The following is a 12,587-nucleotide window of genomic DNA, read 5'->3' as shown; positions in this document are numbered from 1 at the left end:
AGAGTACCGGTAATTAGGACTACTTTATGCTTGGACTGTAGAACTTAATAAAACCACTGGATGGCAGCAAAGAGTTAATTTTCTGTATAATTGTCTGAAGTTTTATTTAAATTTTTGCAATCCAAGTGTAATAACTCTTAGATAAGTTGGCATAAAGTTGTTCCAGAATTTTACCGTTGAAAACAGAAAACCATTGTGCAAATAATGTTTGCATGCCAGGAATATGTTGTGTTCTTAGTTTCTGCAAGTGCTGTTGGCCAAAATTAAAATTTTGTGGGAGATTAAAATAATAAAAAGAGGGAAAATATTTTCCCAATACAATTCTGGAGTGAAAGGTGGATATCAGACAATATGTCAGATTTCTAAACAGGTTTTCATTTTTCTCCAAAGAGGCAGCTTGAAAGTCTTTGGCTTTAAGCATTATCCCATATCAGTGGAAGTTGCAGCTCACAAATCTGCCCTTTTTCTTTGTGCTTGGCTAGTTCTTTATCCTAGACACATTCCTTCTATTTCTGGGATTATGCTGCTGATGTCCCATTAGGACATTGGCACATTGCTCTTCAAAATTCCCCACTTTCTCTGCATTGGAAGCTCCTGTTAAGAAACTGCTTTTTTGCATAATCTCCTGCAGAACTTGAGCTATTATAGGTGAGCCTGATACCGAGATATCTCTCCATTTTTGCTCTATAATCGAAATTTAAAATTCAGCTTCCAAAGCAAAAATGAAACCAGTTCAGAAAGGCGAGTTGGTATTACTTAGATATTAATTACCTTGCCAGTCCCTTTCTTCTTGCATTTTATACGCAGTAAGCTATGCATTTGCCTCTATTCTATACACTTTTTAACCCTCTATTTCTTACTTTTGCATGACAAGCTGGTTTAAGTGCTGTATTCCTGTTTGCTTAATTAAAATCTGCAATGAAATGTTCTAAATCTTAATAACGTGTCTTCCAGACTTGATATTAATATAGTCAACCCCCTCCCCCAATGCAGATTGCTAGTCCCTGATAATCTAAACGTTCTAAAACGTTCTTTAAAACACCAAACTTTTATTTTTATTTTCTTATACCTCCATATATGTATATGTTTTCCATTCAAAGCTTACACTGGAATTTATGAACGAATCTCTACACAAGGTTGGTTTATTGGACTGATGGGTGCCGTCGCTTTGCTTACCTTACTGTTGCTTACTATCTGCTTTGTTAAAAGGAACAAAGGAGGAAAATATTCAGGTAAGAAAATGTGTGTTCTCCAAATCGAATATACTTTTCTAATGATGTACAAGCCTTTCCCAGGTTATCACCAAATTAGAGTTTTAAGTCTCCTTGGAGGTCGGAAAGTTACATAAACCCCGTGATCCACAGCAACCAATGATGTTCCCCATGTTATCAACAGCTGATAACAGACCTTTGGGAGCTTCCAAAAATTACCTCTTGCTATTCCTTATGAAGATAAAAAAAAGCTTCTTTGCATGGGGAAAATGCAGTGAAGTAGCATAGAAATGACAAGACTACCAATTCTGTTTTAAGTTAGAATCGGCTGAAAGAAAACAGAATCCTTTCTAAAATAGAGCCATACTTGAAAAGAAAAATGGAAAAAGTCTCCAGAAAGACACACACAACTCAGAAGTTTCTAATTGATAGTGTCAGCTAATTGCCTTAATAGCCAGTAAGGTGATGCCTTCACCATGGCATCTTTGAGAATAGCATTATAAATGAACAAAAATACACACTGCATAGTCAGAACTTCTATTTTTGAAAAATAAAGATCCTGTAAAGAAAGCTGTCACTTTCTCTTTCATCATTTTAAATTTAGGATTTACTTCAGGGGTGCTATTCAGCAGGTTTGCCACAGATAAGGCAGTTGTAATTTAAAAAAAAAAAACAACAGCAAATCACATTGGCTAATTTGTTTCCAAAATTTACATAATTTAGGAAACTGGGATTACACCGCCAAGTGATTTAGCTTTATCAAACTAAGTTAATCAATTGCAATTCAATTAGAGGTATTAACCACATGATACTATTGTGAATAATTCAGCACTGGCAACAAAAATGATGAGGGGCCTGGAGGCTCACACATATGAAGAATGGTTGCAGGAACTGGGCATGGCTAGTCTAGTGAAGGGAAGGATCAGGGGTGACATAATAGCAGCATTCCAATATTTGAGGAGCTCTAACAGAGAGAAGGTCAGACCCCCCCCCCAAAAAAATGGATGGAAACTAATGAAGGAGAGATTCAACCTAGAAATAAGGAGAAATTTTCTGACTATAAGAGCAATCAGCCAATCAGCTTGCCTTCAGAAGTTGTGGATTTCCCATTACTGGAGGCTTTCAAGCCATTTGTCAGAAATGTACAGGATCTCCTGCTTAAGCAGGAGGTTGGACTAGATGACCTCTTACATTTCTTCCAACTCTGTTATTCTGTTAGTACAAGAGCTTTAAACGATGGTTGTGTTGTTGTTGTTATCATATGATGTTGTTACAGAGTCAGGAGACCACAGTGCTATTGCAGAATAGTAGTTTGGCAACCAACCCTGTTATAGGACATGCTTGCATGCTTCCCAAGGTGTGCCACGGGAGATGAGCTGACTTTGCACCAGAGAGAAAGACGAGCGGCTCTTCCTACAGTGTTACCCAAGATCTCCTCCCTTCCCGGAGCTGCTTGAAAATAGCAGTGCAATCGGGAAGGTTCAGAGCCATCAGGAATCTGACTGCCTGCACAGAGCACCAGCTCGTTTCCCCACCAAACTGCTACCCAGGGGTGGGCTTCATAAATTTTAGCAAGATATTCTCTGCCCAGTCGCTGGGTGGACATGGCATGGTGGGAGTTGCCTATTTGGCCTCCTGCACCATGGTGGGGGGTGTTTTTTCCCTCCCTGGACTCTTGAGCCTCCGGAAGGGCAAAAATGGCCTCCCCAGGCTCCAGAGGCTCTCTGGAGGCCAGAAACAGGCCCATTTCTGGCCTTTCTGAACTTCCGGTAGGCCCATTCTTCGCCCTCCCCGAGCCTCCGCGCATGCCCTGCACTTACCTGCATCCAAAACGGGCCGTGTGGGGACTCCTGGGAGGGGCGGGGTGGGTGGGGCCAGCCAGGAGTGGGATTTGGGGGTTCTCCAAATTGCACAAAATCTTAGCTAAAGGTTCTCACAAACCCCTGCAAACCCCCAACAGTCCACCCCTGCTGCTACCTATCTATCTATTTGTATAGAACATGCTTTCAAACTCTTAGATGGACAGAAGCTGATGTGAATGACAGGAGTTCACTCTGCCACACAGTGCTTGGTCTTGAACTGCTGGAGCTGAGACCATCTCCAACATCATTAAACCACTGAATCATTGCACCTCTTTTAAAAGATGGTCATACAATAAGATAACTAATTTTAAGTGGAGTTCTTTGTTTCCTATTACATGAAAGCAAATGCCTAAAAATATCTGAACAAGCAACTTTTTATGTATGTGCAGTAAAAGAAAAAGAGGACCTGCATCCAGATCCTGAAGGCCAGTCCATAAAAGATGAAATCTTTGGTGAATATAGGTTAGTGAGACATATCCTTCATTGCAATGTTTGGGGTAGATAATGATCTTGTAAGATGTTCTAATAATATTACAAGCAGCAATACTTTCCCATTGCCAAATGAAATTTCAAGGGGATGATAAGAAATATTATATAGAACATTTTAGTGGAATGCATTCCATTTTTATTAGTTTCTTGTGAATGGTTTTATAAATATTTTGGTAAAATAAGAATAAATTCTTAGGCAGTTGTTTCATTAAATAGTCAGATTGGTCATCTAATCTGGAGTGTAATGGCACCCACACACATACAGGCATTATTTTTCTGAAAATGCAGAAATAATTCATATAGAACTATATAATCAATGTACTCCAAATATGAAACAAATGAAATATCCTTTTTGACTGGAAATATGTTATAAACAAAACAATTTCAAAACATTTCCCCATATTTCTCAAACATCTTTCTGGGTCCTTAGTCAGTTTCAATAATAATATTATAATATGTGTATGTGAGATATATTTGGACATAGATAGCAATAGCTATTAGACTAATATACCACTTCATAGTGCTTTACAGCCCTCTCTAAGTGGTTTACAAAATCAGGATACTGCCCCCAACAATCTGGGTCCTCATTTTACTAATCTTGGAAGGATGAAAGGTTGAATCAACCTTGAGCCGGTGAAGATCAAACTCCTGGCAGTGAGCTGAATTAGCTGCAATACTGCTGCATTCTAACCACTGCACCACCATGGCTCCTAGATATCCCCCCCCCAGATGCTAATAACCCATAAAGTGGTATGAAATTACTTGTCTGAAGTTCAAGGTTGAAGCCATTTTTAAAAGTTTGGGATTGCTTCCTAGAAACTTTCATTCTCATTCCCACCTGTAAAAAAATCATCTGAAAAGGGGGGAAACTCTAAATTATGTTTGGGGGAAAAAACAGTTTCTTTTTGGTGATTAGATATTGCAAGTTATTCCTATTTTCATACCTGGTTTTTTTTGTACAATAATGTGCATATTTTTGTGCATCCTTTCTCTAATATATTCCACACTGAGAGAAGTGTGAATTAATTTATATCAGAGATTGAATTTGTAAGAGTACCCTGAAATCCAAATGGAATGAATTTCTCTCTCACTCCTGATCCCTACTAATCTATTTGTAGAAGTTCCTCCAATAAATGAAATTAGCATAATGCAAGCTTTTGCTACAACATTTGCCAGTAGACTATACTACATATACTTGCTCGCAATGGATGTCTTCAAATTTGGAAAAGAATTACCCGCTCTTTGCCTTTAAATCTGTAATTTACACCATGTAATTCATTTCAGAAGTGAAGCAAATAAATGGAAAAGTATATTTTAAACAAGATAGATATAAATAATATTTTCCCATTGCTATTTCCACCCCGACCTAAAAGTAATATTAAACTGTTTATAGATGTATCCTCCATGAATTTATTCAGCCCCCTTTTTAGACCCATCCAAGATTTGAATGTAACCCATCTACACTTTAATCAACCACTGTATGAAAAAGTGCGGCCTTTTGTTTGATCTAAATCTTTTTCCAGTCAGATTCATTGTGTGATTCCAGTGTGGTTGCTTTGAAGCAGGGAGAAAAACATGCCCCGTCACTTTCATATTGGCCTCAATTATGTGTATTCTCAGCTAACAAACATCAAAACACCACTCACCAGAAATGTGAGCTTAATTACTCCCTTGGCCCCCTACCTGAAAAAAAACAGTCAAGTCTTCAAGACTTTCCAAAAACTGAACAGAATGGAGCCAACCAAACCAAGTTTTAAAACTCTTATTACTATATATATATGAAGCAAGGGATTTGGTCCCAGTATGCATCACTTTATAGGTATTTAATTGAACTGCATTTGCCATTGAGTAAACCATTTACCATCTTTAAAAAAAAAATACTTTGCTGGAGTATTTTCCTGTTACTTTGATTTTTCCCCTTCCAACTCTACTAGTAGGCTTACTGAACTGCTAGGAGATTTTGTTCCTGTCAATATGGCTATCAGAAGCTCTAAAACAGAGGTCTTCAAACTTGGCAGCTTTAAGACTTGTGGACTTCAACTTCCAGAATTCTCCAGCCAGCTATGCTGCCAAGTTTGAAGACCTCTGCTCTAAAACTTCTGAGCCTCCCACTCCAAGATGGTAATTGGCTTAGTATCAAATGTTTTGGAATATTATATATTTTCACTGTGGAAGTACTTCTATCAGAAGTCCTAAAATCTCTGGAGCCTCTCACTCCAAGGTAGTAATTGGCTTAGAATCAAATGTCGTCCCTAAATAGAATTTCCAGTCTCTTTTTCTTAATTTTCTCAGAATGTGCCCTTCTACTCCTCACAAGTGTTTTTCCCTCTTTCAGTGACAGCGATGAAAAGCCGCTCAAAGGAAGCTTGCGATCTCTTAACATGGACATTAAAGGTGCCGAAAGTGCTGATAGTTTAGTGGATTACGGAGAGGGGGACCACAGGATGTTCAATGAAGACGGCTCGTTTATTGGTGCTTACGCTGGATGTAAAGAAAAAGCCTCGGTTGAAAGCATTGGGAGTTCCACAGCAACCTTTCCTCTCCATGCATAAAATATTAAGCATGAATTATTCATTTCAGATCATCGTATTTATCTTTACTTCTCATCAAATATTATACAAGGCAGAAATAGGCTGCAGAAAAGTTAAAGACCTGGACATGCAGCAGGTACAGAAGCAGGCAGATGACTTAAAAAGCTGATTTTTGGAAACTCTTAACTCTTTTTTCAAGACATGGACATTTTCAATTCATTAAAAAAAAGAAAAAATGACTCCGAACTAAAGTTTCATCATACACATGTCATTTAGTCTGACCAAAACCATACCTTCTTCAGTGTTATAAATGTATTTTGGGATCTAATTTCCTCCAGGTCTTTTACAACCCAGTTTTATAAATATCTCTTAACTGGAACAGCAGTCAAAGAGTTGACATTAAATGAGTAAACTGCTACAACTCTGTCTTTGATTTGGGTCTGGCAGGCTGTAGAAAGTTATAACCAAATATTATGGCAAGAAGGTTATGCTGGCATGACTGACACTGTGCTGGCCAATGGTGCTGGAAAGCTTCAAAAGCCAAGTAGTTCCTTATGTCTCTACAGTATCCTTTTTCTTGGTCAGTTCTGTGTTGCACAAGGATACAATGCTAAGCCAACGCATCATGTCTGCCAATGGTCATTTTTTGCTGGTGTGCTTAGTCAGCGATAATAGTACATTATCTTTCTGTTTGGGAATAACAGACAGTGTGATATATTCTACTGCATGTACTACATTCTGTACTACATTCTTGTTATGTTGTAACTAGTAGCAATGGGCCCTAGGTTAGCGTTTCCACTTTCTTACATGTTTCTGCTTCTCTGTGTATGTTTCAAACCCCATTTCATAGGAATCCCATCTTTTCGGTGTTACAGGGATCTCTTCCAGGCAAAAACTGGGTAGCAGCAACAAAAACATTAGCTAGTGATAATAGTGCAAAGAGTGCACCCACGATATATCTTATTTTGAAAAGATATGGAAAATGTGCCAGTGATATGAGAATTTGTATTCTGTGCAGATAGCAAGGCTTCAAATGTAGTACAGTTAGATGATATTTTATATTTTGCCCACTAGCTGGCACTCTTTCTTTATGCAAGCAAATTCAAAACTTTCTTTGGGTTATAGAAAATACCTGTATATGGCTCTTTAAAAATCATGGAGTTTTACTCAATCCAAAAAAGGAAAAAAAAATCAGGAAAGAGCTGGCTTTTAAAGGAAATAGGATTTTTCACCACTTCATATTTGAATGCCCACATATCTTTTCCAAATGTTTGTATATATTAAGTTTATACTGATACTTTCAGGGGAAGTCATGCTAATTTTTATTTTGTCAAGGTGTAATGGCAGCTTGTCATTACGTTATGGAACTTGGTGGCAATTTAATTCTTCCCAGGAAGTTACATTTATGTGGATACTATTCATTTTTCCAAGTGAAGCGTATTCAGAAACATTTCTGAATCTTCAACTATGAATATTGGTGTCTCACTTGTTAAATCAAAACAAATGTAATTATTGAAAAGGGTTTCTATCAATGCTTTTTTGGTCCCTTTGAGTGTATAATAGAGTTGCTACCCAAAGTTTAAACTTTTCTGGTGTACATTATAGGAAGGAAGACATATTCATTATAACAATATAGATACTATTGTATGCAAAACTATCTTGGAATAATATGCTTCCCCATTTTGTTATATGTTATTTGCCTTGTTACTCAGTTCTCTTTCTTATCTTGGTAGGTTTTCATATGCCCATTTTGTTAATTTTGAGACATGCAGGTTATCTATTATTTACATTATTCAATGTTCCTTTTTCCCAAACCCAGATAACAAGGATGCAAGCACTGATCTTCAGCTCAGATCCATTCATTTTGGCTAGGACATTTTGTCAAACAGCATATTATATAGAAAGTAACCATTGTCTGCTCATCAGAGTCCTAATTACTTATTGCAGCATTTGGACCCAGCACTGTGTAAAAAGATAATTTCACATCTTAGTCCATACTAATGGCTGCTAGGCAAGATACCACTGCTCAAGTGGTTAGGTGCTAATACAGTCTTTTATAAGCTGTATAAACTTGACATATATCAAAGGAACTTGTTTTCTTCCCTTTGGGGCTTTGGTAGTAATAGGTATAAGTACTTCTTGGAGACAAAGCAGTCCTATTATCACCTTCCATCTTCCCAAACCCCACTAAAATTAGCCACTTAGCTTCCAAAGTTTGATGGCATGATTTCAGTCTTGGGGGGGATGGGGAGGCAGGATTTCAAGAGGCCATGGGCAGGGAACATTTTTCCTCCTCAATATTCAGCTCCAACTCTATTTGAAATATAATTTTCTTACCTTTTTTTAAAAAAAAAAAAGCTGCTAAAAGAAAGACCAACTCTCCTTTGAGTCAGAGTTGGCACTGAAGACTGACAAACTTGGGCATCCTTCTTCAGTCCCTTTTCTTCAACTGTTGTTTTTATACCTTCCTGACATTTCCATTCAAAAGGGATAAAAACACCAAAGAAAGATGACTTAGAACAGGAGTCTCCAACCTTGGCAACTTTACGACTTGTGGACTTCAACTCCCAGAATTCCTCAGCTAGCACATGCTGATCTAGAACATCTCATTTGAAGAGTACTTCTGAAGGTTTCTTCCTTTGCACTTTTGTGTGTGTGTGCAAATAATTGAATCAGCAGTGTCACAATTTGCTAGTAGGACAATCCTCCTTTAAAATAAGTCCTTGCTTTATGTGGAGATTTGTTGACAAAATTGACCAGATTTTTATTTCTAGAATCACACTATCTCTCCATTTCTTTTATAAAGTCCAGCCTAGGAAATCATCATAGAATAAGTGTTCCTGGAAGAACTGAGAATGAAAGAAGGGGAATGAACAGTTCAATGTAGGTAGTCAACTAGTCATCATGGAAAGATTTTTGTTCCTGATAGCTCCATAGGCAACCATTTTTTTAAAAAAAAAATCAATAGAATTTCTTCTAAATTGTGAGGAAGACAAAATATGACTTTTTGTGCCAAATCAGAAGTATTGCAGCTACCTTGCATTTTCCCCCCTATTATGTGATAATGGGCTGTTTGTCTAATTTAGATGTACATGAATATTAGATGTTTAATGTTTCATAGTCTGAGGAGATATTATTCCAGTGGACTGTGAAAATCTACTAGTGAATCTTTAGATTCAGCATGAAGGATTTCTAAAGAAAAGTGTCTTCTTAAGAAACAATGTTGATTGATACACACAGAGAGACACACAAAAACACACACCAACATCTACACTAGAACAAAGACCACTGAGGACATTGTGATACTCAACACCTGAAAGTATCTATGAACCTGTGAAAGAACTGCTTTCTGACAGATCTACAGCATTCTCTCTTATTTATCACTAAATTTCTTTTACCTATAGCAATTTCTCCTTCAGAAGATGTAGTAGAGTTGATATGACAGCTCCCAACTTTTAAACCGTGCATTGAAAAATACAATCTAGATTTTAAAGTCTGCATTGGATTCTAAATTAGATGATCCTGAGACATTAATGGTTTTATTCCAAAAGGAACATCATCTTTGAACTGATCGCTTCCAACATAAAATATCTGCATATTCCTCCAGAAGTAATTAGTTACATTGTTGTTTTTGGAGAGAGAGGTGAAAAAAGTTTATATTATAAATTTAATTGTTCACACCAGGATATGTATTTTTATTTCAGCAGAGATGCTCCATTTTTCCATTAATGCGAATTTTAGACAGCAATATGATCATAAAAATGGGAATAGTGCCAAAGCTTTTTGTCAATGTGGAGCAGAAAAAGTCTAATAATATTTGCCACTTTATAAACTGAGTTGATAAATTGTCTATCAGGAATTTGAACTCACATTCTAGTTTCCTCAAGTTCAAATGATTTCTTGAGATACCTCTGAAGAAGGATCTGTTAAAGAAAAAAAGGTCAAAGTAAATTCAATTATATCTAGTTTACAGCCAAAATGATCAAGTTACGATTGTTGATACTGTACACAACCAGGTATTTCCTGGCATAGCAGAAAATATGACTAGCTGCTGCTGTCTATCAACAATCTGCACTGACCTCTGAACTTGTAATCAATTAAAGAGAATCATTTCAAAGACTGTAGGAAGCATGTGAAATATGTCACCAGAAGATCTAATAGATAAGTTCTATGTCTACAACTCTGTAAACTTACCAGGGAGGAAATCCTATTTCATGTAATTTTGATCGTGTTTCAGTAGACAGATGGCAGATAGAAGAAATTATTTGAAAGTTACAATGACAGCTCTGAGAAATGATTAGAAGACAGAGAGAAAAAAAAGAGGAGCAATTTGTCAAGGAGACAAGAGTATGCTGTCAATCATACTAGTGGTAACCTAAAAACTTTGGGTTAGTATGACTGCAGATTGCAGGAGAACCTAAGGGTAAAACAGGAACTAAAGCACTATGGCAAACTAGAGGTGGGATGAGCCTTCTACTACATCCCCAAATGTCAGAGGTGGTCTAGGCCCACCCTGGACACTTCCACTTTCTATAAAGTTATATAACTGCATGGTGATGAAATAGTAGCTATATTAATAGCTCTCAGTGCCTCCTATCAGTCCCTTGTGACATTTCTCATTCATGGCATTGAATCTTCTCATTCAGCGATCTGTTCACTATCTAAAGGAAAGAGCAACCAGCTGCGTGTTCAGTTTCCACTATTTGCACTGACATTGATTTGTTAGTCTAACCTAGACTTTCTCAACCTGGGCAACTTGAAGACGTGCGGACTTCATGGCTGGATTGAGAATTCTGAGAGTTGAAGTTGACACATCTTCAAGTTGCCAAGGTATATTAGGTTGGTCTAACCTAATACAGATTTGTGAATGAAGTTGCCAAATTTACATATAACACCAGATCAATCCGAGTCTCATTTAAGGGACAAATAATATGTGAATATTGCTGCAAATCATTTCAGTCAATTCAATTTTCTTTGCAAGGAACTAGCAGGTGCTCAGAACTTGACCATCTCCTGTACTCTTCCCCATCCTAAACCTCATGGTATAGGATTTCTTGTCTGAGCAGGGGATTGGACTAGAAGACCTCTAAGTCCCTTCCAACTCTGTTATTCTGGTATCCTTCTTCAGTTTGTGGCATGGTGTACCAGATCACAGCTATGGTTTTAGGTTGGAATAATGTTTAGCTTCCACATAATCTGATATTCCACAGATCTGGTATTTAAACTGCAATTTTTTTTGTTGCATTTCTCATAACACATTTGAATAATATGCTTCAAATGTTGTATACTCTACATGGAAGGAAATATGTTCATTTAATTGAGTTTAAACAATTGGGGATGAGATTCTTGATCCCTTTCATTAAATTAGACAAAAATAAGATACATAATACAGGGAAAATCTATTCTTGTGCTGATAAAACTTCTATTGATTTAGCAGAAGAGCCAGTGTTTGCTAATCAGAACATCAAACCCTTCCCTCCTTCCAAATTAAATATTTAATTTAAAAATGTCAGTCCTACCAAACTCTACTTAATAAGTGGGACTTACTCCTTATTAAGCATGCATACCACTGTCCTGTTAATCTGCCTTTCCAAATCTTAAATAGCTTGTTTACATGTTAGCACCATTCATAACCTATCAAGTATTCATCTTTGTAATCTTACATAAATTTCAGCTTTTGCACAGAATTGGTCAGAGCCAAAGCATTTTTTAAAATGTTACTTCATGGAAGAAGAAGAAAAAAAAAACATGGGACATGAGTTCTAGGTTCTGGCTATTCCTTTTTGAAATGAATGTCCATGAAAATTTCTTAAGGCTTAGAAAAATGTGTTTGTATGTAGTTTGCTGTTTGTATCATGCCTATGTATATGTATGGTTTTTTAAAAAATATTTTCATTCTACATGAATTTCAACTTTGCTAATAAAAGTTTGACTTGATGTAATCTTCACAAGCCTAAATTGAAATGAAAGAATATTTTTGTTTCCTTTTGCCATACAAATCATGAGAACGGAAAAGAGAGTAACTGTGCTTATTATATTTCAACTGCAACACACAATTCTATTTATGATAAAGAATCACTATGCAGAACTTTTTTAGGATGATGTACAGTATCTTCTAAATTAAACACTGGCCTCACAACAGTCAACCACTATACCTAGAATTTATACTACCTTTAAAAAAAAAAACCGTACTCGGGGTGTTTTGTATCTTGATCTAATCCAGATTTTGTGCCTCATAAAAGCTGCCAGTGTCAGTGAAAAATAATCATTATCTCTATATGCAGGGCAAAAATGGTCTGAATGAACATAGTCAATTAAAATGGAGAACATTACAAGAATGGACATTTGTAAATTCAGCAATTGGATGGATAAAAAAATCAAGAGGTAGAATATTTAAACTGGATAGCGAAACAAGAGATTATGGTTGGCAGTTTCCATCAGTTACTTTTTTCTCCACAGGATATATATATATTTTTTAATCATTGTTCATGTTA

At 36.7% G+C, this 12,587-nt stretch overlaps 1 protein-coding gene across 13 annotated transcripts in view; it reads left to right on the top strand.

The window, feature by feature from the left end:
* CHL1 (cell adhesion molecule L1 like) overlaps window positions 1-6,509 on the top strand; it is a 207,024-nt gene extending 200,515 nt beyond the window's left edge. For all 13 annotated transcript variants that reach the window (XM_087887919.1, XM_087887924.1, XM_034440548.3 and 10 more), the window contains 3 exons: window positions 1,101-1,232; window positions 3,463-3,535; window positions 5,898-6,509. In XM_087887919.1, the coding sequence (XP_087744045.1) occupies window positions 1,101-1,232; window positions 3,463-3,535; window positions 5,898-6,114 (422 nt within the window). In that variant the 3' untranslated portion in view covers window positions 6,115-6,509. The remainder of the gene's footprint in view (window positions 1-1,100; window positions 1,233-3,462; window positions 3,536-5,897) is intronic.
* The last annotated feature ends 6,078 nt before the right edge of the window (window positions 6,510-12,587 follow it).

This window comes from Pantherophis guttatus, chromosome 2 (assembly GCF_059756535.1).
Source record: "Pantherophis guttatus breed Tessera chromosome 2, ASM5975653v1, whole genome shotgun sequence".
Lineage (NCBI taxonomy): Eukaryota > Metazoa > Chordata > Lepidosauria > Squamata > Colubridae > Pantherophis > Pantherophis guttatus.
Note: the sequence above shows the minus strand (reverse complement) of the source record. Positions and strands in the feature narration are given on the sequence as shown.